We start from the raw sequence: 27,920 nt of genomic DNA, 5'->3' as shown, positions 1-27,920 counted from the left end.
GTGTGCAGTCCACTTCACAAACTGTTCTCATAACATCTACCTCAGCATATTTTTATATAATTATAGAGTTAGAGTTTTGCAAAAAAGAAAAATCTAAACCTCCAAAAACCTTCCACCCAATGTTTCTAACTTCATTAGAAATTTCAGTACTGCTTCATCATTGCTTCTGGTTCTTAATATCAAAACAACAACAATTCAAATGTCACATCTCGTAATTATGATATTGTGTAAATAGAGAATAAAGGGAAAGACGTCCTGAGACGGCTTTGACTTTGTTGACTAACATAAGCCTGCAGTGAAAAGACGTTGCAGGACAACCTGAAAGCAGCAGGAACAACAGGCAAAGAACAACAAGCAACCGGAATCAATAATTTTTCGCTAATAAAGAAAGAGTATCGATCGAATATTTCATTCTAAAAAAGAAAAAGCAGAAACTAAAATTTGCACGTGACAAACCAGAACTCGGCTGGAACAATAATCGCTGTTCTCATTAACCAAAAACATCATGGGTTTTTTTGCAGCAGTTGAAAGGAAGTGGTGCACATGATCCCATGGTTTTTTGACAGCCAAACTATTGGGACACCTGACTTTTCTACACAAATGTGGTTCTTTCACAAACTTTCACCTTAAGTAAGCATGAAATTTTCCCTTCACTTGAACTAGGAGATCAACACCTGTTTCAGCTCCATAAAGATCTGCTTTACATAGGTTGGACTTGTGTGAAAGATCTTCTGCTATAGAGCTTTGACCTTACATCCTATTGAACGTAAAGAATGTGAACGCTGATGGCACCCCAGGCCTCCTCACCTCACCTACATCAGCCTTGTGGCTGAACAAATCTCCAGAAAATCTGGTGGCAAATCTTCCAAGAAGAGTGGAGGTTATCATGAGAGTAAATTGGGGCTAAATGAGCAATGGGATGTTTGAAAAGAACATACAGAACATCTGGCCATACAGTGTACAGTATTTCCACATGGACACTTTAAGGACAATTACACTAAATCACATTAATTTGTACTGGTAATATCTGATATACTCTTTCATTTTTCTACTGTATTTAATCGTTTTTTTTATTCTGTTTTATATTTATTCCTTTTGTACTTGAATGCTGGACAGTGGTATAAAGCATTTCACTGCATGTCGTATTCTGTATGTATGTGTACATGATGAATAAAATGAGAATTAAATTTAAATTTGTACATTTATTCATTTGAAGCCTATAAAAGAACGAAATTAATTGATTTTCCGTTACAAGTCCTGTAAACAATCTGCATTTCTTCTGTCCCTTCTGATTAGTGAGCAGCTGCTGTAGCAGGATTAAATCCTTACTCTAATTCCCTAAGCTGCATTAAGACATTGGAGACAGGGTTCATGAGGCGACTTCTTCGCATTTGCTCAAATCTACAAAAGAAACGAAGATATCTAATTCACAGCTGCCTTACCTCAGGTTCTGGTCCGAGTGCATGGAAGCATGGATAAAAGGGGATGTTATAAACATTTCAGCATCATAGAACTATAATTCCAAAGGATTTTAAGGTCCAAGGAAGTGTGCACCACCTGGAGTCGCTACCCTGAGAGAACTTTGAGGATGGATTTGGATTGTAATTTAGATTAACAGTCTGCTACAATGGCTACAGGAGGACCACCGATTGAAAAACTGTTCTGCTTTTACACACTTTACTTTACAATTCAACAATGATGGAACTGTAATAAATGGACATTCGGTGTTGAGGATGAGGACGGGTTCCCTTTTGAGTCTGGTTCCTCTCAAGGTTTCTTGCCATTGCTGTTGCAAGATTTTCCTTGCAACAGCTGCCACTGGCTCGCTCATTATGGATAAACGTACAATTGTAAAGAACAAAACTAATAGGCACTAAATGTCTACGCTGTTTTATACAACTTTGTAACCTCTTTATCTCCGTAAAGCTGCTTCGAGACGTCTCGTGTTAAAAACGCTCTACAAATAAAACTGAATTGAGTTGAATTAAATTTCCTGTTTTATATTTACTACATTATTTCACATTCAAATTTTAGAACCAAATTCATGTTCAGGTGATTAATTTCTAATGAAACATCCATCACAGTAGGCAATAAGGTCGAATCTTTCACGAACGAAACATGAATGAGGTGAAAGAATAATGAAATCATTTCTCACCACATCGCTTGAACATTGCCCTGCTTGGTCTCGAATAATCCTTTCGTCCTGAAAACCTTAGAGCCCAAACGGGTTGCCTTCTTGTTCGTGCTTGTCTCCGACTCTCTGTGGGGATCACATGACCTTCTGAGACTTTCTCTACACTGTTCATGACTTAATTAAGTTTCTCCTGTGTTCACTTGTGTCTCGCTCTGGGTACTGGATCCGACCCAGAAGTGTTTAGAGAACACTGGTGTAGTAGTTTTTGAGGTGCTAGTGGATTTTTCCAGGTACAACAAAAAGCAATTAGATATTTTATCCTTTACAACTTTGATAGCCAGGTGCCGTCTAAGCCAGGTGCCGTTTAATCCTTTGAAAATCCCCTAAACCACCAACTAGATCTCAGTGGCTTAAAGACAATTTGTCCTTTTCCAAAATGAGAACTAAATTAGATATTCTACTAGAGGTAACCTTGGAAAGTTTATCATTAGATAGCAGTAGTTAATTAGATTTTTTTATTTTCATTATTTTTTATGTTTGATTTTATTCATAGTTTCAGTATTTTACATTTGGTTTATCTTCTGTTTACTTTACACCTGTAATAGGAAATTCATTCTAATATGATATTGTTTCTATAGTAAACACTCACATGGCAGATGCTTCTTATAATCTAAAGCTATACATGTCCTAAAACAGTAAATAAATTTTTTTTTTTTTTAAATCCCCTTGACTTGACTTGACTTAAATCTCCTCTAAAATATATCCAAGTTTTATTTATACAGTATACAGTATTGTATATATACTGTATACTGATCTATTTTCAGGTATTTAACACAGTAAAGGCATTTGTGCATTTGAAAATAATGTTTATTTCAGGGTTATACAATCTCAGAAAAAAAAATTATTTATCATGGAAGGCTTAATAAAAGTAAAAAAAAAAAAAATCTGTACTTGAAATAAATACACACTGTTTATATAAATAAATAATGTGTAGATATTAGCGGGGGAAAAAAATAAAGTTTGTACTATACAACATTAGCCAGTTTGTACCTGGATTATTGCATTCACATTACAATTCACATTTTTATAAATTAATCAGTAAATAAGCCAAAAATGTGAGAACTTCTGGTAACCTCCAGCATTTGTGTACTTTCTCAGATAGTCTTATAAATGTGTTACTGTGGCTACATGCTCCCTTTTCATTAATCAATTCACCTGCTAGAGTAAAAAAATTGCCATTATAAGGGACCCCCTGATTATCTTGAAATGACTGTAGTCATAACTAAATTGTCCCTTCACAGTTTGTTCTTAGCTCATCCACAGTGAGGAATAATCCCCAGAGCATCACTCCTGGCTCGACACTCGCTTCTCTTTTTGTTCAGACTTGAAACCATTTTCGTGCCCAGGTTTACTGTGTTGTTCCCAAAATGCTTTCTGTTCCTTATCCAGTTCTGAGATGAGAGGAAGTCTGATGTCGAGGTGCATTAGCAAGCTCTTAAGCCATTCTTCTAGTTTTGGGAATGAGGGCCTGTAACAGAAAGTAAAACGTTCAGCTGCATCGTTCTCTTCACATCCGTATCTTGGAGAAGAAGAAAAGAGATTCGAAGCCCTAACCTTTTTCCAGCGTCTAAGTCACAACAAAAAACAGCGAGAGGAAAGAAGGCTGATGGACATTCTGCCGGATAGTAGCGCGTTAGAAATTCCTTGACACCTAGTCCAAATTCCATAGTGCGTGGAAGCTCGTCTGGATCAGCGTACACTCTGCCAATAAGCTGTCCCAAAGAAACAAATATATGTTCACATTGTATGTTTAATAGAAAATGTAGTATCTACAGGGCATCTGGAAAATATTCACAGCACTTCACTTTTCCCACATTTTATGTTTCAGACTTATTCCAGAATAGATTTAATTAAATTAACTTCCTTAAAATTCTACAATGACAACGTGAAGGAAGTTTGTTTGAAATATTTGCCAATGTATAAAAAATATAATAAATATCACATACTTTGTTGAAACTGCTGCTGAAAAACATACCCACAGCATGATGCTGCCACCACTATGCTTCACTGTAGGGATGTATTGGCCAAGGGATGAGCGGTGCCTGGTTTCCTTCAGATGTGGCACTTGACATCCAGGCCAAAGAGTTCAAAATTTGTTTCTCATGGTCCAAGAGTCCCTCAGGTGCCTTTTGGCAAACTCTAGGTGGGCCGATCATGTGCCTTTTACCGTACATGCCTGATTGGTGGATGCTGCAGAGATGGTTGTTCTTCTGGAAGGTTCTCCTCTCTCCACAGAAAAACGCTAGAGCTCTTTCAGAGTGACCATCGCGTTCTTGGTCACCTTCCTGGCTAAAGCCCTTCTCCCCGTTTGCTCAGTTTTCCCGGGCGGCTCGGCTCTAGGAAGAGTCCTGGTGGTTCCAAACTTCTTCCATTTATGGATGACAATCCAATCTTTTATTTTTTTCAGAGGTCTACAGACAATTCCTTGGACTTCATGGCTTGGTTTGTGCTCTGACATGTTAACTGTAGGGCCTCATATAGACAAGTGTGTGTCTTTCCAAAATTATGTCCAATCACCGGAATTTAACACAGGTGGACTCCAAGCACTTTAAAGAAACATCTCAAGGATGATCAGTGGAAACAGGGGGCACCTGAACTCAGTTTTTTGTGTCATGGCAAAGTCTGTGAATATTTATGTGCATGTGATTTTTTTTAGTTTTTAAGATTTCAAACAAACTTCTTTCACTTTGTCATTATGGGGTTTTGTTTGTGGAATTTTGAGAAAAAGAATGAATTTAATCTACTTTGGAATAAAGCTGTAAAGTCAAGCGCTGTGAAAACTTTCCGGATGCACTGTAAATAATATTAAGGTTTTTTTTTACCTCACAGAGAATGATTCCAAACGAGAAGACATCGACACGTTCATCGTAGCTAATACCTTATTGAGAAGAAAAAGAAGAAGAAGAAGAAAAAGAAGAAGAAAAGTTCATGACTATGAAGAACCAATGCTTCTATATCCGTTTGGTTTGTCTCAGTTGCTTACCTCGGATCATCTCGGGTGCCATCCAGTATGGGTTCCCCACCACTGTATATCTTTTTTTCCTGTGTGCCTTACTCTGTTTTGATGCTTGCTCAGGAGAAGAGTTCTTGGTCTGAGAGTTATCCTCCCTCTGGAGTCGAGCCAGCCCGAAGTCTGCCACCACAACAGAATGGTTCTGTAAAACATAAACCAATTGATTTTCTTCGCAATGACACAACGATGGGAATTCTCATGAGTTGCATTTGGAATTTCCAAGACTGGATCCAAATCCATTGCAACCCTGTAAATAAAAAAAAAAACCTTTACTGAAGCTGGAAGAATTTTTGCAATAAATTAATCTACTAATACTCAATGTAATCCAATCTTATAATTGGCTAAATGAAATGTTTTGATTGGTGTAAAACTTGACGCAGTCATAATAAAAATGTTTTTTGTCTGATGCACAGTAACAGGACCATTTCTAGGCATAGGCAAACTAGGCGGTTGCCTAAGGCGCAACCAGCTGGGGGCGCCAGTGAGTTCCCCCTGCCCCACCACTGCCATCGCCCATTTAAATGATGTACCTGTTTTTCTCCTGAAGTTTCATATACATATATTAAATGCTGGAATTCAGGCAATTCTGCAATGATTATTAAATGTGTTGGTGCGGTAAGAAACACCTGCTGATGAGACTAATCAGTGCGCTCGGTTTCAGTCCGGCGACGCCTATAAAGAGGAGAGAGACGCCAACCTCAAAAAGAGAGCCACCAAGCAGAGAAGAAGCATGGTGATTGTTATGCATCCTTACCTGTCTAACAAAGCAGTTGTGTGAGTTCAGATCTCGATGGATCATATTCACGGAATGCAGATAGGCCTAGACGAAGAAAACCAGATGGTATGCACTGATAAATCCATGTCCATACGGTCTTTGTTACTTTGTTATCTCGAGTAACATTGAAGCATTTTAAAATATTTGAGCGTAAAACCTTTGAACGTGGAACGTGTTTGGTGAATTTGGATACTGCTTTCACATTGTGGACATTATGAGAGATGGTATATAAGATGAAACTGACTTATGCTAATTTTGCTATGATGTATGCAGTACCTGTGCATGAATACAGCCAAAATTTAATTCAAAATCCGAAGTCATTTCTGAATAAATTAAATTGTTATGAATTATTATTATGAATGCAATGTTATAAATTGTCTATAAAGGATCTATTTAACAGTCAGATAAATGTTATTTAAAAAAAAACAACATATTATTTATATATATATATATATATATATATATATATATATATATATATATATATATACACACACACACACACACACACACACACACACACACACACACACACACACACACACAATATTGCCAAAAGTATTGGTGGAAGTACATCACATTCCACATTTAGTCCAAATTTGTTCTTATAATTTCCTCCACTCTTCTGGAAAGATGTTCCACTAGATTTTGGAGTGTGCTTATGGATATTTGTGTTTATCAGCCACAAGTGTATTATGAAAGCCAGGTACTGATGTAGGTGAGGAGACCTGGGGTGCAGTCAGCGTTCATATTCATCCCAAAGGTGTTCAGTAGGGATGAGATCAGAGCTCTGTAGCAGCAAGATCTTCCTCTCCAAAGCATGTAAACCAGATCTTCAAGGAGCTCACTTTGTGCACAGGGGCATCGCCATGCTGGAGCAGGTTTTGGGTTTCCAAGTTCAAGTGAATGCAAAATATTTATTACATCACCAGTACAATTGAGTGCCCCCAGTTTTGTAGTAACAATTTAGAAAAGAAGCACATATAGCAGGAAAGGTCAGGTGACCCAATACCTCTGGCATATAGTGTATATCTAAATGAAATTCTATCATTGGCATCTAAATTGGACAGATTTCTTTTTAATAAAGAAATTTCACACATACAGTATCTTTATACATACATTATCCATGTCTGCCACAGTGCTTACCATTCCTGCAGAAATGTCCTTTGCATAGCTTACTCTTAGTTTCCATGGATAATCTTTGTCCTGTTAGATAAAAAAAATACTTTGCTTATCAGCACACTTTTTATTATTGCATTAAAAATACTGATTTAAAAAAATAAATAAATTATGGATTAGAAATACCATTTTCTGTATGGTTTCCCTCAAAGTTCCTCCTTGCACATACTCTGAGATGAAGTTTACTCGCTTGTCTTTGTAAAGAACTCCTATAAACTTCAGGACATTTGGGTGATCCAGACAGCGCATCACTTTCACCTAAAATGGGAAGTAAGACTGAGTTGAAACTCTGAAGAAAGGAGTTATCTGATACGAGAATAAAATACAGTGGTCTCAAACCTCTTTGAGAAATGTCATCTGGGTCTCTTCATCGAAACGTAGAAGTTCCTTCATCACCATGACCTCGCCTGTTTTCTGATGTGTCACCTGATAAACGAAGGTAGAAATTGTGTTTATTGTAACTTTCGGAGGAAGTTTAATGGGATTCAGTGTATCTGCTTCTTTTTTACCTTGATGGCTTGGCCGAAGCTGCCCCTGCCAATCACTTCCCCGTATATGAGGTCTGAAGGACGGAAGATGCGCTCTGTTTTGTCGATCGAATCAACTCGCAAAGATTCAGATCGATTAATGTTTCTCCTGTGAGCGAGCAGAGGCAAATGGCTTTGGGAACATGGGCTTTTCTCAATGCTGCAACTGCGCCTACACAGGAACAAAGTGACCCCAATAATAAAAAACAAAACATTATAGTAGGTGAGTTAGTTCTTATGTAATAAATCATTGTTAGAAATTTTGACTGTATTTAATCTTACATTACGTGTTTGGCACGATGCTGAACGCTGTGGGTAAGAGTTGGGAAGATGTCTAATTTCCCTGGTTGGTCTGCTTCCTCGTCCAACAGACATGATTGATGCTCCGGACTGGAAAGGTCTTCAGGGTTGTGTTCGACGGTGAGTTTTAGGCAGTGCTCAATGTCATTGATCATCAAGTCGATCTGTTAAAGGTTTACATGTGATGTGTTATGTCTAAAAAAAATACTAAACAGGGTGTTACGTAATTGCAGAATTCACGTCTTCTTTACTTCTTTACAGATTTTACGATTTCAGCGATCTTCTAAGATCATTACAGATCACACTCTGTGACATGGATCTAATACGATTGGGTTTAATTATGATGGAAGATCAACATCAGCAAAAAAAGGTTGGGGACCGCTGATTTACAGCACAGTCTTCACATTTCCCAGTGATGTAAGGAAGCTGGGATCAGAGCACAGGGTTGGCCATGATACAGTACACTGAGGGTTAAATGCCTTAAACCCCCAACATCCTGATCAAAGATTAAACTACTAAGCTATCATCTTCCACCACCATTTAGGAGGCACGACCAAAGAAAATGCCACCACTGCTCATCGTTTGTCTGGGATGGACCAAAAAACCTACAATATATACCAGGTACAGCATCAGATTATAATTAAAGTGACATAATGTTTTTAATATTTATAATTATGATCAATGTTGTGAAACATGTAACAAGTTACCTCAATTTCTTGTTTATAGCTGCCATATATTTCTTTTCTCTCACCAACTTGTTTTTTTTTTAACTCTTTCTTCAAATTAATAACACAAAAAAAATGCATACAGCTTTTGTGTGTTATCTTAAAACCTTAAACTGCTGACACTAGAGACTCCTCCCATATATATTAATATTTATATAAAAATAATATTATATAAACATTTCCTTAGACAAAACCTCACCATACATATATATATATATATATATATATATATATATATATATATATATATATATATATATATATATATATATATATATATATACACACATCGTATTTTTCGGACTATAAGCCGCTACTTTTTTCCCACCCTTTGAACCCTGTGGCTTAAACAATGAAGCGGCTAATTTATGGATTTTTTCCTGGGTTTTTCCCGGTTTCACAAACTTCAAGCCAAAAAACTGAGCCCCATAAGATTAGACCAATGAAATTGCTGAACGGGTTCTGGTGAACCAATGAAACTCTTTATATTAAATCAGATGCGCTCCCACTGAATCGGGCCGCACCACATCATAAATATGGATGATGTTCCTCTGACGTTTGACCTGCCGCTCACTCGGACTGTCTACAGGAAATGCGAATCATTTATCACGCTGAAAACAACCGGGCATGAAAGAAACGCACTTCACCTGTGTACTGAGACAGGTGCGGCTTATTTATGTTCAAAATTAAAATCTTTGTAAAATTCAGTGGGTGTGGCTTATATTTGGGTGCGCTTAATAGTCTGGAAATTACGGTATATATATTCGACGTTAGTGGCGGGTTGTTCATGAACGATTCATTCGTTTTGAACGAGTGGTTTCGAAGAGTGATCTGTAGGTTATGTACAGGAACAGAATTCAGTAGTTTATCTCTCGACATTTCACGTCGTTCTTTTTTCAAATGTGACTCCCATAAATGCTATGCAGCACGTTACACAGGAAACAGAACCAAATCGTTCGTCTCATGAGTCGGAGTCGTTCGTCCTTTTATCACGCTGTAGACTCCCATAAACGCTACACGATGCAATAGATCCGGGGGTTTTTTATCCGAATCTTGACATTATTGTTACAATAATTATAGGAGTCATGTGACAAAAGAACGACACAGAACAGAAGATACAGTATGGGAGGTGAAGCTACTCATTCTGTTTATCATAATTTGTCCTTAGCTGCATTGTTAGAATTTCATTCAGTTTGTGTATGTAGATGTTTTGTGGGATCTGCTTACTGAAAATGTAACAAGAAGCGGAATAAAGTAAATGACAAAAAAAACATTTCATTCATTTTGATGAACGAGATTCAAAGAACCGAGTCACTTGTATGATCCGATCTTCCCGTCACTACATTCCGGTGGCGCCATCACAACAAAATGACTAACACATACTTTTTAAAATGTATGTAAAACATAAGAGTTAAGATATTTATTAGGTGACCCAATACTTTTGGAAATATAATGTGTGTATATGTATATGTATATATATTATTATGTATATATTACAGTACTGTACCTCACTGAGTGGAATGTTTTGGACCGAGATTCCATTAATTTCATGAACAGTGTCTCCAACGTGAATCATTTCCTTAATTTCAGGACTGGTCTTGATCTTATCTAACCTGGGGAGGTTAAATAGTGCAAAATGAGCCAAGATGTTGAGAGAAGGTTTACTAAAATCCTGTGCTATAAAACATACAGACTTACTTGGTTACTTTGATAATGGGGCTGTTTCCACTAACAGGGCACTGAGCCACAGAAAACAAAAGACCTCTCTTGCTCTCTGTAGAAGGAGGAAATGACACCAGTGCCACAGTGTGTGGACGCCTGGAAGATCCTGCTCCTGGATGCCTTGCTGATGCTTGCTGATAATAACAGTGGTCACTAAAGACAAGATAAATATAACAGTTTATAAAATTGTTCATTATAAACAGCATTCAGGACACAGTGAATTGCACCAAATTCGTTTCCCGTTAATGTGTCGTAATTCCGAATCCAACTCACCAGTATAATTTGGAATGGTCCACTAGAATATAGGAATCCCCGTCTCCAATAAACATGCTGCAGTGATCACAGATGAAACACTCTGAATGATACTTGCGCTCTCCCGCCACCTACAGAGGAAGGAAGCACAATTTCTTTTCATGAAACACAATGGAAAATAGGATGTCAAGGTCAAGGAAGGGTAGTGGTGACATCAGCGTTTGAAATATGAGCTGGATCTGTACAATGAATGAAAGGAAGCATGAATGGGAAGGAGTAGAAAAGCTTGGTGTGTCATTCGAGATCAGTTAGGTCTTTAGATAAATACTCCTCACAATAACATTAGAGGATCATGAAGAAAGTGTCTATACAGGGATTACGTAATGATGGTTTTACCATAATGACGCCGGTGGTGATGATCTCTGAGCAGCCACAACACTGTTCTCCGAAGCGAACCCAGTAGTCTTTCTTGCAGTAATGCTGTCCATTTTTTTCATAGTACCAGTGAGAGAGTGTAGAGTTACACTCGCAGCACCTTGAAAAGGCAAGAAATCAGTAGCGTGACGTGAAGATTTTGGCATTGTAGGATGGCATTAATGACGACATCGCCTCAAACAAAATAAAATCGAAAGACTATCCCGTTTGACTCATGCATTAGGCACACACATTTATTATTATATATTTTCATGATTTCTCAGGCTTTATTCAAAAATATATTTGAAATGTGATTAAAAGTAGTGTAAAAGGAAAACAATATATTATTCTATATATTCATTCATCCTCATTCATTTATTTTCTCCCGCTTATCCGTAATCCGGGTCGCGGGGGCAGCAGTCTTACCAGGCCCCCGCCTTCGACTGCTGCCCAATCCTCACAGCACCGTCCCTTACGGTCCCTCCTGCAGGTGGTGAGCCCACGGAAAGGCGGCCCCACGTCGTCACGGACCTTGATATTTCCCTCGTAAGGGACCCCCGAAGCATAGAGGGTTAAGGGCCTTGTTTAAGGGCCCAAGAGTGGCAGCTTGGCGATACCGGGGCTTGAACCCCAGACCTTCCGATCGCCAACCCAGCGCCTTAACCGCTGGAGCCACCACTCCATTTATATTATTCTATATAAATGTTTTATAATAAATCATATATTTTGTGTATATTAAAGGACCGCAATAATCTTTTATCACTTTATGGATCCTTCACTTACAAAAAGGTGGAGGAGCTCTGGTCTAGCAGCATGTCTAGAATGGTTTTCGGGACATCTTTCTTCACCTGTATATGGCGTATACCCTGTTACCATTCTATCAATATGTTAAGGAGGTTGCCAGATTTCAGATTTTTCAGCCCAAGCACATAATAAAAAAAACCCCTGAAAGTAGCACACATTCTTCAGAAGTTCACTCCACAATCGTTTCACTTTTACCGTCATTGTAAAATATTGAAAATATACTGTTTACACTTGCACTTTGAATTTGTATTCCTTTTGGTTATTTCTTATAAATCAAGATCAAATTGCCTTAAAAAAACAACCAGTGTGGCAACCCTTGTGATTAACATTCCTCACAATTCATTTTGAGCACCTATAGAGCGATCATGGGGCAGCGTGATTCCTGGCCCAATGGGCCCGTATTAGTGTTATTTACAATTCCCAGGTTGAAAATTAGGTTTTATTATAACTCTAAGGAGATAAATGTGGCAGTGAGCACACAGTAAATAGAAGGGATAGTGAGATTTGCTCATTTTTTGTGATAAAAGGTAACGATGTGATGCATAGATTTAAAAAATTGTGCATCGTATAAAAGTTAGCATTTGTATCGCGATGCATTGTTTTTAACACATTTGCATCAGTAAAAAAAGATTTATTAGTATATAATTATTAGTAGATGGGCTATACCTTACTTATTTAGAAAGCGACCAATAATTTCTAAGCAATATTTCACGTAGATCGATTTCTCCTCGCTAAACTATTTCTCGAGCGCGATCTGTCAGCACTGCCGATGCAAAGCAATTATCACATATAACAACACTACGGAGACCGAGGTGTGTCCTGAGAGTCACATAGAATACAGATTAACATGGCAGAGGTAGAGCTGTAACTGTTTGTGGACAGAACAGGAAAAAAACGTCTGGTTTTATATCTTTTTCTTTTCTTTCTTTTTTTTTTTGCACTACAAATCCTGTTTGTAAAAGAGTCTTGCATTAGCAGTCAGAGGGCACTTAAGTAAATTGATAAATTGCTGTCTGTCTGTACTGAAGAAATGAAAGTGCATAGCATCATATTTTTCCATTGTGTCGTATTCAGTGTTGTGCTCGTTACTAAGAAATAGTAACTAGTTACAGTTACTTGTTACTTCATTCAAAAAGTAACTCAATTACTTTGTTGATTACTTTCACCAAATAGTAATGCGTTACTGTTAAAAGTAACTTTTTATTTACTTTTTTACAGAACGTTCTTTAATGTTCCCATTAATGCCCTTTTATGCGTTATGGTCTATACAAACACAAAACTGACTTAAACACAAAGTAATTTTTAAACACTATTTTATTAAAGTCAGAGCAGCACAAACTGAATATATCACAAGGATTTCTGAAATAATATATTTAGAATCAAAAACTAAAGTGGCTTCTGCAACATAAAAGCTGTTATGTTGAGCTCTTAAGCATGTTGCTTTCACAGCTTAAGTATGAAAACTATCAACAATGTAGAACAGAACAACAGGTTAGCTTCTAGCTTGTAGCTTTGTCGAGGCATGGAGTTTCTGGAGGAGCTTTGACAGATTGGTGTTGCTGTTTATCGCAGTCGATACGACCTTCGAACCAGAAAAACGCAGCTTACATTTGACTAAAAGGTCTTTATGCTCAATTAAGTGAAATAATGAGCATATTTCCACTTTGAGAAACTCATTTTGCTCTCGCTTCGACTCGCCATTACTGCCGCACAGACCTGAATAAACGGAGACACGCCCACAGCACGTCTGCTTCGTGTTTACAGTGGTTCATCCACCAATCCTACAATGCGTCTCTGCTGTAAACAGGTCAGACTGTAGGCTACACTTCAGCCAAAATCAATTCATTGAAAAAGTAACAGACAGCGCACCATACGGTAACGGTAACGGAGTTACTTTATTTAAAAAGTAACGCGTTACAGTATTAGTTACTGTCAAAAGTAACTGTATTATTGTAAAGCGTTATTGCCCAACACTGGTCGCATTGCATCAAATCAGAATGCGTTGAATCGAATGGAAATCGGATCGCGCTACATCGTGATGGAGTGAATCGTATCGCATCACATCGGTAGTCGATTCAAATGTATCTTAATGTAGCGTATCAGTGGTAATGCATCGAGATGTGAATCGCATCGGCCTCAATTATGGAGATGCGCATCCCTAATAAATAGTGAATGAACACTGAGTTTTCACATATTCTTAAATGTATGAATTTATAAACTGTGACATTGTTACTATGCTGCTATTAGTAAAAAAATTGTCAAATAAATAAGCTATATTTTGGATATCGGATGATCACTGATCATGTAATATTGGTGTTAAAACAGGTGCAGAGAGAGAGAGAGAGTACCAGGGAAGGTTTATCAAACTGTATTAATTCCACTGCCCATAGATCTTAATTTTTCTTTAGTTTTTTGGCTTTCTCTCTACCAAACAGAAACTCTCCCAGAGGGTCTTTCGTAAACCCTTTCATGCTTTCATGTGCTTCCTCTAACAGTGAATTGAAAACAGACCTCTGTCTTTCTTCTGGTTGTAATCTTGGGTCAAGTGTCATCTCCTCCCACTTCTACTTCTATCACATATAAACATTCCTCAGAATTTTTCATGGAAAAAAAACAAAATATGGAGGAAACGCCCTTTTGCCTAGCAAACAAAAATAGCCCACCAGCCCGGCATACGATTACAGCTTATCTCACTTCTGAGTCGTGTTTTTGTTTCACAGCAGGCGTTTGTGTTTTTTTTTTCTCTCAGAGATGGAGAGACGAGAGTAAAAGCTGGATCTGATTCATTTGAACGATCTGTTTGTACCGCAGAAACATGTGAAAGAAAAATGTAACGAGTCCTACAGAAGATGTCGAGAACTTTCCGTAAAAAAAGTACAGGATGTCACAAGATGAGTTGAAAGCGTTAACACTTCCTGTTCGGCGTTGTGAATTTAACGGTAAATGAATTCAGAATGAGCCCCATCTCTCATTCGAGTGACTTTAAACAGATTTTTGAGAAGATTTTTAGTCAGCCTACCTTAAGCTTTTTTTCCTAATGTAACGCTCGTCCTGTTGAGACATGTGTTTCAGTAGAATCAACCAGTTGGTGTGCGTTCTCTTTGCGTTTTTCACTCTTCTTCACACCACACTGAAGGGGAAGTGGAGTAAGTTTGAGGAGAGGAAACACCAGCTGTACGGAAATACTCTTTGTAAATGCACTAAACGTCCATCAGAATTCTACGCAGTATCTGTCTCGCTGTTTTTCTTTGCAATGGTGCACATCAGATGTTTGTAATAATGTTGTGTGTATTGCAGGGAGAACTCGCTCGCACTGACCCAGTCGCTGTGTCTGTCCCTAACTTTAGCTGAACCCCCCCTGTGTCAGACCGCTCTGGTCAGCAGTTAAAGAGGAAGATAAAGTTACACTCCCACCTGATAGCTGATCTTACACAGAGCATGCAAAGACCTGCCCATAAATCACCAGACTCCCTTATTTTCCCAGGAAGGGAGGAGCAAATGAACAGGAATTCCACTCCAGCTGGAACATGTTTAATCCCCACCCCCCACCATTACCATAATTAACATGCTAACAATTGTAAATGCAGACACACACACACACACAGATCAGGTATAAAATTATGACATTATTACTTTATGATGATCTCTTCATCATGGTGCCTGTTAGAGGGTGGATTTATTTATTAGGCAGCTTGCGAACATTTTGTCCTCAAAGTTGACGTGTTAGAAGCAGGAAAAATGGGTGAGCGTAAGGATTCCAGTTGGACAAATTGTGACGTCTAGACGACTGGGTAAGAGCATCTCCAAAACTGAAAAGTGCTCCAAGGAAGGAACAGTGGTGAACCGGCGACAGGGTCGTGGGCAGCCGAGGCTCATTGATCCAACAGACGAGCTCCTTTAGCTCAAACTGCTGAAGAAGTATATTTTGTTGATGCTTGGCGGGTCACGTTTTAGCAGCAAAAGGGGGACCAACACAATATTAGGCAGGTGATCATAATGTTATGTCTGATCGGCGTAAACGGTGAAACCTTTAAGTTCAACGTCCGGTGCTTTGCAGATCTCTGACTCAAATTACCTTTTCCATCTTTCATAAGTATTTAATATATTCCACAAATAAATATTTGTCGTGCCTCTGGAGATGGTGATCATGGACCTTTTAATTTAATTTTGTTGCAATTTCTTTTAGTAGGCTCAGGGCCATGCTGAAAAAAAAAGGGTTCATGTCACGCAATCATGTTTATGAACATCTACACTGTTTACAGTGTGAATGTATTTTTGTAAGTGGATTTCTTTTATCTATTTAATCAGACGGATCAATCAAATGTATCTCAGTGTATTTGCAGAGGAACTGAAAGCCCCAGAAAAAATTATGATCAAACTGTGGCTGATGTGTTTAAGTTTGCATCAAATTTGGTGTCTAATCAACACCACCACATTATTTGTTATATGATGCATGAAAAGGTTTTCAAAAGAACATTTCTGAGTCACATTAATACACACTATATGAACATAAGTTTATAAAAGACTGGACACAAGGTTGGTATGTGCTTTTTGAACCTCCCATTCCACATTTAATCCTCGTTTGCTGTTATATTAAACTCCACTCTTCTGGGAAGATGTTCCACTAGATTTAAAAGTGTGCTTAGTAAAGTCAGGTACTGATGGAGGTGAGAAGTTGAGAAAGTCTGGGGTGAAATCAGCATTTACATTCATCCCTAAGATGTTCGCTAGGGTTGAGGTCAGGGCTCTATAGCAGGAGATCTTCCACTCCAACCCATGTAAAGCAGATCTTCATGGAGCTGGCTTTGTGCACAGCGGCATTGTCATGGTGGAACAGGTTTGGGTCTCCTAGGTCAGGTTAAGGGAAAATTTCTTGTTACTGGATCCAAAAGTTTTGGGGAGGAACCACATATGGCTGGGAAAGTCAAATATTTTTGTCTATGTAGTAAAATAATGCAATTTGTTTTGAATCGCATTTAACAAAGTCCAAAGTCACAAAACAGAACGATTGACTATCCTTAATATCCTTTATTTCATTATTCAGTTAAAAAAAAAATGTAAAATGCATCACATGAATAAAAGTTTGATATGATTTTCATGGTTTGTGAAAATCAAAGGGTAAACATTTCAAACCTGTTGGTAATGAATAGGATTCCCATCATCTCAGGTTTTTCTTTTTTTCTTTTTTAAACAAACCAACAAAAAAACAAAAAGCACATACAGTGAAAAATCATACAGTAAGAAAACCGATCTCAGACACAGCGAAGGTTAAATGCATAAGCAACACTAAATGAATCCAGAAGATTCTGGTCTAAAAACTATAGAAACTCCTGAGGTGTGAGCTCATGAACTTCCTCAGTACTTTGATAAAATACTTCCTACAGCAGAAAGTACAATTTGTTCCATGAAATGTTAATGCACAATGCGTGGAGCACATCTGGGTATAAAGAGCATCGTGCTCGAGCATTGAGTAGGTCGGGTTTAAGCTCCTCTTGATAGAAAAGAAAAAAAAAATTAGGCACCATTAAAAAGGCAGAAAAGCATGTGTGTGTGTGTGTGTGTGTGTGTGTGTGTGTGTGTGTGTGTGTGTGTGTGTAATGAGGTGGACTGATCCACTTAGCTTAATGACAACTTGATATTACTATCACTGTTTGTCTATTACAGTACATAGCAGCAACATTTCCCCAGACAGCACACCTAGTTACGGAAGTGAAAGTGAAGGCTGACAGGCTTTAACACACATCAGGTATCCTGGTGAAAATGTACAGTGAGGTTACTGTGAAAATGAAAAGCAGTGACATGACGAACCCTTGAGTGCTGTAATAAAGCCTGTCCATTAGGTATTAACCAGTGTATATGTGTGTGTGTGTGTGTGTGTGTGTGTGTGTGTGTGTGTGTGTGTGTGTGTGTGTGTGTAAATGAAACATGGGGTTTACATTGTGCCACGAGTGCATGTGTAAGTGCACACTGAATCCAAGCTATGTACAAGGTAACGTCTGTCGCGTGGAACGAGGAGGTGCACTTTGAGCGGGTAAACCTTAGGCCTTTTTATTCTCCCAGTAAAAAACAACAAAAGGGAAAAAAAAAGTACATTCGAGATTGTGCAGTAGCACCACTTGTTGAGGTCACTTCGGGTCGCAGGGCTCTCATTTCCTTCTCCTCCCACCGCAGTATTTGCCTGGGCACCCTGCACCTCCTGCAGATACAAACACAGACAAAATCACTTTCTTTAGCTGCTTAACAATTTAGAAATGCACGTTGGGTGATAAATACATCACAGACCATTCAATTCGATGATTCGTTGGGTGGCTGTATTTACATACGGAAATCACTATTCAGGCAATTGTAATGCTTTATTTCCATATTCATTCAGTGAAATAAATTCTGAAAGGGAAAATCCGTCTGGAAGGATTTCGATGCAGTTAGAATTGTCAATGGCTTTGGATATAAGAAGATCGGTAACGCCCTAAAAATGATTTACAGTACAGTGGTCAGGGTCATACAGAGGTTTCCCCCGACGGGGGTTCCACTCGGAAACAGCCCTCGCAAGGGTCCATCACGGTCTGGGGCTGCATGAGTGCTGCTGGTACTGGGGAGCTTAAGTTCATTTGAGGGAAACATGGATTCCAACATGTACTGTAACATTCTGAAGTAGAACATGATGCCCTCCGATCAGAAACTGGGCAGAACGTCAGTTTTCCAACATAATAACGACCCCAAACACACCGCCAAGATGACAACTGCCCTGCTGAGGAAGCTGAAGGTGACTGAGTGGCCAAGTATGTTTTCAGACCTGAACCCTATTGAGCACCTGTGGGGCTGAAGCGGAAGGTGAAAGAACGCCATGTGTCTAACATCCACACTGGCTCCGTGATGTCATTATGGGGGAGTGGAAAAGGATCCCAGCAACAACCTGTGCAGCTCTGGTGAAATCCACACCCAGGAGGATTAAGGCAGTGCTACATAACAAAGGGGTGCACTCACTTTCGTGAGATACCGTATAGTAAATCTGTATATTGTATACTAAATGCCATACCTCTGTATCCTCTGGCACCTAGAGCACTCTGGAGAGCTGCGTATTTGGCTGCTTTATCTGAAATAACAGTAAGAAAACATTCACATTAAAGTCTTTGATTTAATAAAATATGAAGCGAATCCAACACAGCCAGAATGATCCATTCACTGGCACGTTTACATGCGCCTGCTATATGTCTGGACCGAACTGACCGGACAGACAAATTGACTGAACATTGTCAATGAACTATATTTACATATGAGCAGTAACTGTATTTTGAAAATGAACTGCATTATTTATACTGTATGAATGTATCAGGTGACACAGGAATAACCTACATTGTTGAGGTGTAAGTGGTGGACTTCCAGCTCCTCCTGGTCCAGTGCCACCGTAGCCTAGCATACACAAATATTGTATTTATGTCTGCTTGTAATATATAGTTTTTTCTAGTTGTAGTCATTTACATTCAAATAATTTGACAGACACCCCTTATCCAGAGCCAATTACAAATCTGATTTATCCAACTAATTATAATATCAAGATGAAATATCTTGGTCTTAATGCCATCTATAAGCTACTGTGCTCCAAAACCGACATTTATATTTAATACATATAAGCATTAAAAATATACATAATATCTCTTACTACCACCAACACAGATACAATTTTGAAGATATCATTCTGCAGCTTCTCGTCAGATTTTTTGACCAATCAAATGACCTCTAGAATCGAAACTATTCCACCCCCAGCATTATAAAAATCCCCCACAAGGGAATCCAAATCACGAGCACTGCCTCACGTTTTGACTTTGCTGTTTTTTCAATGGAAATTATGCTTACTCATCAAATAAAAAGCACCTCACTGAAACTTTGTCTCTAAGTCACATAAAACCCGATTGATGCATCTTTTCAAATTGCTGCGTTTGCTGTCTGACTTGACTTTTTGGCAACCCAGGCGAGATTCCTGTTGTCGATGTTTGTTGTTTGTGGTATATTTAATTTATGCATATAATCAATTATTAGACAAAATGTAATTCATTATATATTCTAGATGCTTATACCTTCACCAGAGAACAAAATATTTTTTTTAAAAAAAATTGTCAAAACAATGTTGTATTACTGTATATTGATAATGGTTGTCAACTTGCCATCTGCACTTATCATTAAAAACAATACAAATGTTGATTTATGCAAATTGCTTCACCTTGCATACTCAAATGCTGTTTTTTGTTTTGTTGTTTTTTTTCTACAGAAAGAAGCAACCCAGCATAAGTGAATTTGTTCAAGGGGAAATGCGGACCTCAATAAGCAGCTACTATAAACTTCAAAATGTCTAAATTAAAGATAGTTAAACTCACTATGTGGCTTTTGAATTTGAGGGTTTTTATATAGTTATAATAGGCAAAACATCAAATACAACATTAACAAAAATATTCGATTAATCGAAAGAAGAAGAAGAAAAAAATAGTCCGATTAATCGACCATCAAAATTACAAAAAAACTACTTCACAAATAGAATAAATATATAAATAAAAAGCTGAAAATGTCTACTTTTAAATAAACCAATTTACATCGAAAACAAATATTCTCTGATTATATAATCCGTATGAAAGTTAAAAGAGGTTCTCTGGTATCACCTCATTAACCGTCCGTGTGGAAACATAGCGAAGGTTCTGTTTGGTGTCCTGATAATTATCATAATTTAAAACACCATAATTTAAAATATTTACAAAAAATGTTTAGATGTTAAGTTTGGTTTCGATGTATTTGTTAATGCCAGTGTTGATTAGAGTTTTAAAAATTGGAAATTATTCATTTAGTGTACATCTGGAACCGGAAAAAAAGTGTGATTAAGTTGGCGATTAATTGTGAGTTGGCTCATGTAAATCGTGCGATTAATCGCGATTAAATATTTGAATTGATTGACAGCCCTAATATTAATATGATGTGAGGTCCAGTTACCAGTGTGACACTAAAACAGGAAGTAGTAATGGCTACTTTTTAGTTAAGTACATGTCAGAGCCCAAACTTCTTTACTTTAACCTGAGTAAAAAGTGTAGTCAGAACTTCAACTTTGACCAGAGTCTTTTAAAGCATGAGTTTCTGTACTTCTTCTTGAGTGAAGGATGTGTCTGATTTTGGATTAAACTTAAGAAGAATAACAGGTAGGTAAGGGCAGTGTTGTTCTCTGGCGCCCCCTGCCTCCCCAAGCTGGTTGCACCCCAGGCAACTGTTTACTTCACCTATGCCTTGAAACAGTGCGGCAGGGAAACATATTGCACTCAGGAGCTGCCATTTTCTGCCACCTTTCACATACTATACTATACGAGCGCCCACAATGTGCTATTGCCCCTATGCCCCTATTTTTTGACTCCCAGCCAAGACATCATCAGTATTTATATGTTATATGTTATATATCTATATCTCAAAGGTAAGAGAAAACAGTTTGTTTTAAAATGGTGGTAATTGGGTGAGTTTGCGTTTACGTTCTCACAGACGATTTCAAGAAGTGAAACAGTTTCATTACCTGTGAGTGGCTGCTGGAAGCCTCCCACACCTCCACCTCCACCACCACCACCACCATATCCTGGCACTCCACTACCTGCAGAAGTAAGAGGCTCGTTCACTTGTACTTCATTACAATCCCTGTATATTATTTTTATGCATGTACAGTATAATAGAAATGGAATGACTAGAATCTTCTAGCACTGCTCAACTGGTCCCACCGTCTCTAAGAGGTAGGTATACATCAAGACTCTTTTCTATTCTGGCACCGAGGTGGTGGAATGGACCTCCACTAGATGAACACTAACATATTTAAATGTCTTTTTGAAACACTTAAACTAGCTCTCATTTTTCCTGCTTGTTTTATATACAGATGTTCCCCAAGCTATGATGGTTCGACTTACAAATTTTCAATCTTACAATTACAATACGACAAAACTGCTCCATCGTAAGTCGGTAACCTCAACCAAAGTTCACAACCCAGTGAACCAATGTTGATTTATTCCTTGATAGAGACTTCAAAGCACTTTTGTACGTCGCCCTGGATAAGGGTTTCTGCTAAACGCAAACATTCAATTGCTACACAAAGACGTATAGCTATACAGTATGAACCTCAATAAAATGTCTCAGTATGCTGGAGTACGCAAAGGCTCATATAAAATCCCCTTTGCCACCCTAGAAGGCATTAAATCCACCTAAAAAAGGAGATTTGCACATTTACTGACGTTTACTAGCTACGTTATATTGTATATAACTGTTTATTTACTGATGCCTTGTTGTAATAACATCAAATGAATCAATTAGTTTATTAGCTATTTATTATATTCGTAACTAGCTAGCATTACTGAACAGCAAACTTACTCAGATTGAGTGTTTCAAAGCAAAATGCTTCAAATACAAAAAAATCCTTTAAGTAATAAAGACGTTTTCCCTGTAAACATGATGTTCATCCCATTGCTTCAAAAATGTCAATTTTCTATTTCCACTTTTTACACAAAATCCTGGCTGGATACGTATAATTTAACCCGAAAGTTACATCCACTAAAAAATCATTTCTCATTCACGCTTCACAATCATATTCTCACAATAGCTTGGATGAAGATAAATTAAAAGGTTTTCCCACCTGGCTGGTAACCTTGACCTCCAAAGGCGCCTGTGCCGTATCCTACGATAAAGCAGAGAAGAAGCAAATGACATAACTAGAGAAATAAATGAGCGTGATTTTAGGTAAAAAAAAATATATATATATATATTATATTATATTGTAATGAAATTGTTTGGTCACCTGATTTACCAGGCTTCCCAACCGCTGCTCCCAATCCAGCACCACCTGGGTAGATGTTACCTAAGGACAAAAGATTGTGATGGCTCGTTCTTTAAAATGATGGTTTTACTGATTTTAGGTCTATAGCAGTTCTTGAAGCTATATAATATAAAACCCCCACCAGGTCCTCCTCCTATGCCTCCTAGCCCTCCATCTACACCACCGGAACCTCCTCCTAAAGCCCCACCTGTACCAAGTCCTAGGCCTCCTGCTCCACCTAAACTGCCAAATCCTACAAACACAGGAACATGTTACTGAGCATGAAATAATGACTACGATCACTTAGAAGTGACACTTTATAATTATATGTTCAATTTTTTTCTTTTTTTTAGGGCAAAATGTAAAGCACTGACACACAAGTATAAATATTTATAAAAAAAATCAGTAGTCATGTACTTGGATTCATGTTCATCCTGACAACAGACAAAAGAAATGTATTTATTTGAGTATTGAGAATCTGAACAACTGTAAGTGGTTGGTTCATATGCAAAACAAAAATTATATACAAAACGGATCTTTAATGCATAAAAATGTGTCCACAATGTATTTTATAAGCACCGGTTTGTAATGTGTGTTATTTAGATGTGTAATCGTAAGTTTTTGTCCATGTAACATGCATGCAGAAGTGGCACACATCAAACATATAAGGAACACCAAGCTACTTTTAATTTGTGAAGCTCCATTTTAATGCATCCATATAAAAACATATACAGAAAACTGTTTCAGACGAAATATATCATTGACCACAGACAAACTTGAATCACCAGCACAATTGTGTGACTATTCAAACAAGCAGCACCTGATTTCCCAGGTTTCCCAGCTCTTAGTCCTGCACCACCTGGGTAGCCCAAACCTGAAAATAAAAAATAAAACACAAAAAAAATACTCTGTTATGACTAGTTAATTTGCAGGATTAGAATTTGGAAATAAAAGAACTTGTTCAGGATGGTAATTTGTGTTTTTTTTTTTATTATTATTATTTTTTTTTTTATTATTAAAATTAGTTTTTAATGAAAATCCTGGAGAACTCAACTTTGGAACTAGTCATATCCTGGGCCTTGTTGACACATTATAATATACACATACTGACAATTTCATTATTTAATAATTCATGCAATTTTCCAATGCACACGCCGTTTTAGTGGCACATAAAAAGAAAAAAAAATCGAAGATTACGAGAATAAAGTCGTAGCAGCACCGGATGAAGTGCTGGCGTCGGAGACTGCACAGATGATTTCTGTCTGATATCAATGGATACATCTGCATGTTGTTAGAAGGGAATATGCTGTTCGGTGTTACAACAAATGTTACAACAGATTCTGTCACCATCATCTTTCGACCTTAGACGGCGCTATTGCTCAAATGAAGCTGTAAAATTAAGGACCCTCAATTTTGCCCACTGTTGTAAATGTTTGTGTGAGTGCACGTTACCTTGAACAGTCTGGTATCCTGCTGCGGAGAAACAGATGTGCTAAATTGCACTGTACAGAAAAGACTCATTTACATATTTGAGCAATAGTGCCCTCTAAGGTCGCAAAGATGATGGTGACAGAATCTGTCGTAAACACCAAAGCGCCAGTACTTACAGCTATGACTGTATTCTCGTATTGCTACACTATGCGATATTACGCAATCATGTCATCTGCAATACATTACCATATGAAATGTGTCCTTAGTTCCCTAGCACCTTTTTTTGTTATATATATATATATATACACACACACACATATATTAATATATGTATATATGTTATAGGTTATAGTGGGCACAAGCTGGACCAAAGGACATTTTGACATTTTTAAACTGCCCAGATTCCTTAAATGAATTAGTTTAGAGTGTGTTGTGAATAAAAATCCCAGGAGATTCTGACATATTCAGCATCTCTGCCCATAAGTCAGCCTGCCACCAATAACCATATCTCAGTCAAAGTCACTGAAATCACAATTTTCCCTATTCAGATGTTAGATACGCTAGACCTTACGCTAGATGTTAGATGTGCAGATGTGCAGACCTGCAGTAACTACAGGGGAATTAAGTTGATCAGTCACACCATGAAGTTATGGGAAAGAGTAGTGGAAGCCAGGCTGAGAGAAGAGGTGACCATCTGTGAGCAACAGTATGGTTTCATGCCGAGGAAGAGCACCACAGATGCCTTATTTGCTTTGAGGATGTTGATGGAGAAGTATAGAGAAGGACAGAAGGAGCTGCATTGTGTATTTGTGGATTTAGAGAAAGCCTATGACAGGGTGCCGAGAGAGGAGTTGTGGTATTGTATGAGGAAGTCAGGTGTGTCAGAGAAGTATGTGAGGGTGGTGCAGGACATGTATGAGGACAGTGTGACGGCAGTAAAGTGTGCAGTAGGTACGACAGACTGGTTCAGGGTGAAGGTTGGACTGCATCAAGGATCGGCCCTGAGCCCTTTCCTGTTTGCAGTGGTGATGGACAGGTTGACGGACGAGGTCAGACAGGAGTCTCCCTGGACTATGATGTTTGCAGATGATATTGTGATTTGTGGTGAGAGTAGGGAGCAGGTTGAGAAGAGCCTGGAGAGGTGGAGATATGCGCTGGAGAGAAGGGGAATGAAAGTCAGTAGGAGTAAGACAGAGTACATGTGTGTGAATGAGAGGGAGGGCAGTGGAGTGATGCGGTTGCAGGGAGAAGAGGTGGAGAAAGTGGAGGAGTTCAGGTACCTGGGGTCAACATTGCAAAGTAATGGAGAGTGTGTTAGAGAAGTAAAGAAAAGAGTGCAGGCAGGGTGGAGTGGGTGGAGAAGAGTGACAGGAGTGATTTGTGATAGAAGAGTATCTGCAAGAATGAAAGGGAAAGTTTATAGGACTGTGGTGAGACCTGCGATGTTGTATGGATTAGAGACAGTGGCATTGAGTAAAAGACAGGAGGTGGAGCTGGAGGTAGCAGAGCTGAAGATGTTGAGGTTTTCGTTGGGAGTGACGAGGATGGACAAGATTAGAAATGAGTTTATTAGAGGGACAGCACATGTAGGATGTTTTGGTGACAAGGTGAGGGAGGCGAGATTGAGATGGTTTGGACATGTGCAGAGAAGGGACATGAATTATATTGGTAGAAAAATGCTGAAGATGGAGCCACCAGGTAGGAGGAAAAGAGGAAGGCCAAGGAGGAGGTTCATGGATGTGGTGAGGGAAGACATGCAGGTAGTTGGTGTAAAAAAGGCAGATATAGAGGACAGGGTGGTATGGAGACGGATGATCCGCTGTGGCGACCCCTAATGGGAGCAGCCGAAAGAAGAAGAAGATGTTAGATACGCTCATTAACTGATGCTCTTGACTCGTATCTGCATCATTGCCTTGCTGCCACTGCAAGCATGGTAACAGATAGCTAATGAGTGTAGGCACACTATTACATTATATATATATATAATAGAATATTTACCTCCTCCTTGACCACCCAGAACACCTCCAACTGTACCAGGTCCTCCACCAATGCTTCCTTGACCTCCACCAACTCCTCCCAGACCAGTGCCAACACCTCCAGGGACTCCTCCAAGACCTCCTAGGCCACCTACCCCACCAGGTGCTCCCCAGTAGCCTGATGTAAAGAACAGAAAAATTTATTTGAATTGTTGAGTGCTTTATTATTGGTATATACTATAAAGTAAATCTGCTGGTGACATACTTTTGGCTGGCTTTCCCATTCCAGGGCCATATCCAGGACCTGTAAGAAAGACTACTGTCATTAACGAAACAATTCCAATTTATTATCCCAAATCGTAAAACGAATGCAACAATTTCTAAACATTTGTTAGTGAACTGAGGAAATAGAAACAGCAAACCTTTGTTACCCACAGCAGCTCCACTTGGGAACCTTAGACCTGCGAAATAGAAGATTATTTCATTTAATTTTAGATGTCTGGAAGGTTTCTTGTGAGTTGTATTGGAAGTAATTGATGAAGATGTCGGTATTTTTTAAGTAAAAAAAAAACCAAAAACAAATAATGAACACACCATTCACAGGAAGAAGGCTGCTGCTACCTAAACCTCCGACGCCACCATAACCTGGAAAAAGAACCACGCAAAATAAGCAAGACTACAGACTGATAGACTCGGCTTGAGTGTGTCAAAACCCCCACAAAGTTGAATATAATTTGAATACTTAAGTGAGATTACATATGGAAAAACCACAATTTTAATTTCTTCTTACGGATTGCCTGTGATATAGTTTATGAATATAGATGAATGCCAGCATTAATTTGTGTTTTACTATCACTAAACTAATAGTAATATGATCTGTCACATAGATTTCATATTTATTATGTGTATTTTTTAAAGGATTTCTGACCTCCAGTTCCTGTTCCTGTACCTCCTGGCAGAAGACTGCTACTTCCAGGTAAAAAGCCTGCTCCTGTTGTCACTCCAGGCCCTATTGCTCCACCTGTACTAGGGTATCCTAAAGAAGGACCATTTTATGTAGACATGGAAAGCATTGCTTGAAAAGGCATCACTTACATACATCAGTATATACATTTTATTTAAGGAGCTTGGAGAATTATTGATACCTTTGGGGGGTTTAAGTGTTCCTGGTCCACCACCAACTCCACCAGGACCTCCTCCAACTCCACCAGGACCTCCTCCAATTCCACCGGGACCTCCTCCAACTCCACCCGGTCCACCTCCAACTCCACCCGGTCCACCTCCAACTCCACCAGGACCTCGTCCAACTCCACCCAGTCCACCTCCTACTCCACCAGGACCTCCTCCAACTCCACCCGGTCCACCTTCTACTCCACCGGGACCTCCTCCAACTCCACCTGGTCCACCTCCTACTCCACCGGGACCTCCTCCAACTCCACCTGGTCCACTTCCTACTCCACCGGGACCGCCTCCAACTCCACCTGGTCTGACTCCTACTCCACCCGGACCACCTCCGACTCCACCTGGACCTCCACCAACTCCACCTGGTCCCCCTCCAGCTCCACCTGGTCCCCTACCAGTTGCACTAAGCTCTTCACCAGTTCTACCTGGAGTATCTCCACGTCCATGTATGACACCACCTTTAGCAAATACATCATACATATTGTTACAATTCTGGCATTACCAGGACAAGACGTTCACGAGCGGTTGGAAATACCTGGAGGTTTCAGAGGTTTGGCTCCTGGTAGACCATCACCTACTCCACCTGCACAGGATCATATCCAAC

General features: G+C 38.8%; 2 protein-coding genes across 2 annotated transcripts in view; both read right to left on the bottom strand.

Moving 5' to 3' along the window:
- Positions 1 to 2,986: 2,986 nt before the first annotated feature.
- On the bottom strand, positions 2,987 to 15,393 carry limk1b (LIM domain kinase 1b). Its single transcript, XM_083564487.1, has 15 exons — positions 14,925 to 15,393; positions 11,084 to 11,222; positions 10,709 to 10,818; positions 10,412 to 10,588; positions 10,221 to 10,326; positions 7,971 to 8,152; positions 7,671 to 7,860; positions 7,501 to 7,587; positions 7,288 to 7,419; positions 7,129 to 7,188; positions 5,962 to 6,027; positions 5,178 to 5,349; positions 5,017 to 5,072; positions 3,749 to 3,906; positions 2,987 to 3,662 (listed from the first exon to the last, which is right to left on the bottom strand). The coding sequence occupies exons 1-15, from the start codon at positions 14,966 to 14,968 to the stop codon at positions 3,479 to 3,481; spliced, it is 1,863 nt and encodes a 620-aa protein (XP_083420613.1). The 5' UTR covers positions 14,969 to 15,393; the 3' UTR covers positions 2,987 to 3,478.
- Positions 15,394 to 16,913: 1,520 nt separating this feature from the next.
- Positions 16,914 to 27,920, bottom strand: part of elnb (elastin b) — a 29,111-nt gene continuing 18,104 nt past the window's right edge. The window contains exons 43-57 of the mRNA XM_083564483.1: positions 27,852 to 27,899; positions 27,280 to 27,774; positions 27,063 to 27,170; positions 26,729 to 26,779; positions 26,557 to 26,595; positions 26,400 to 26,438; positions 26,157 to 26,312; positions 23,548 to 23,601; positions 22,870 to 22,980; positions 22,710 to 22,769; positions 22,548 to 22,589; positions 21,447 to 21,521; positions 19,259 to 19,315; positions 18,942 to 18,998; positions 16,914 to 18,101 (exon numbers count right to left, since the gene is read on the bottom strand). Coding sequence (XP_083420609.1) covers positions 18,052 to 18,101; positions 18,942 to 18,998; positions 19,259 to 19,315; positions 21,447 to 21,521; positions 22,548 to 22,589; positions 22,710 to 22,769; positions 22,870 to 22,980; positions 23,548 to 23,601; positions 26,157 to 26,312; positions 26,400 to 26,438; positions 26,557 to 26,595; positions 26,729 to 26,779; positions 27,063 to 27,170; positions 27,280 to 27,774; positions 27,852 to 27,899 — 1,442 coding nt within the window. The 3' untranslated portion in view covers positions 16,914 to 18,051. The remainder of the gene's footprint in view (positions 18,102 to 18,941; positions 18,999 to 19,258; positions 19,316 to 21,446; positions 21,522 to 22,547; positions 22,590 to 22,709; positions 22,770 to 22,869; positions 22,981 to 23,547; positions 23,602 to 26,156; positions 26,313 to 26,399; positions 26,439 to 26,556; positions 26,596 to 26,728; positions 26,780 to 27,062; positions 27,171 to 27,279; positions 27,775 to 27,851; positions 27,900 to 27,920) is intronic.

The sequence above is a fragment of the Silurus aristotelis genome (genome assembly GCF_946808225.1).
Source record: "Silurus aristotelis genome assembly, chromosome: 16".
NCBI lineage: Eukaryota > Metazoa > Chordata > Actinopteri > Siluriformes > Siluridae > Silurus > Silurus aristotelis.
This window is presented reverse-complemented; position numbering and strand designations above follow the sequence as displayed.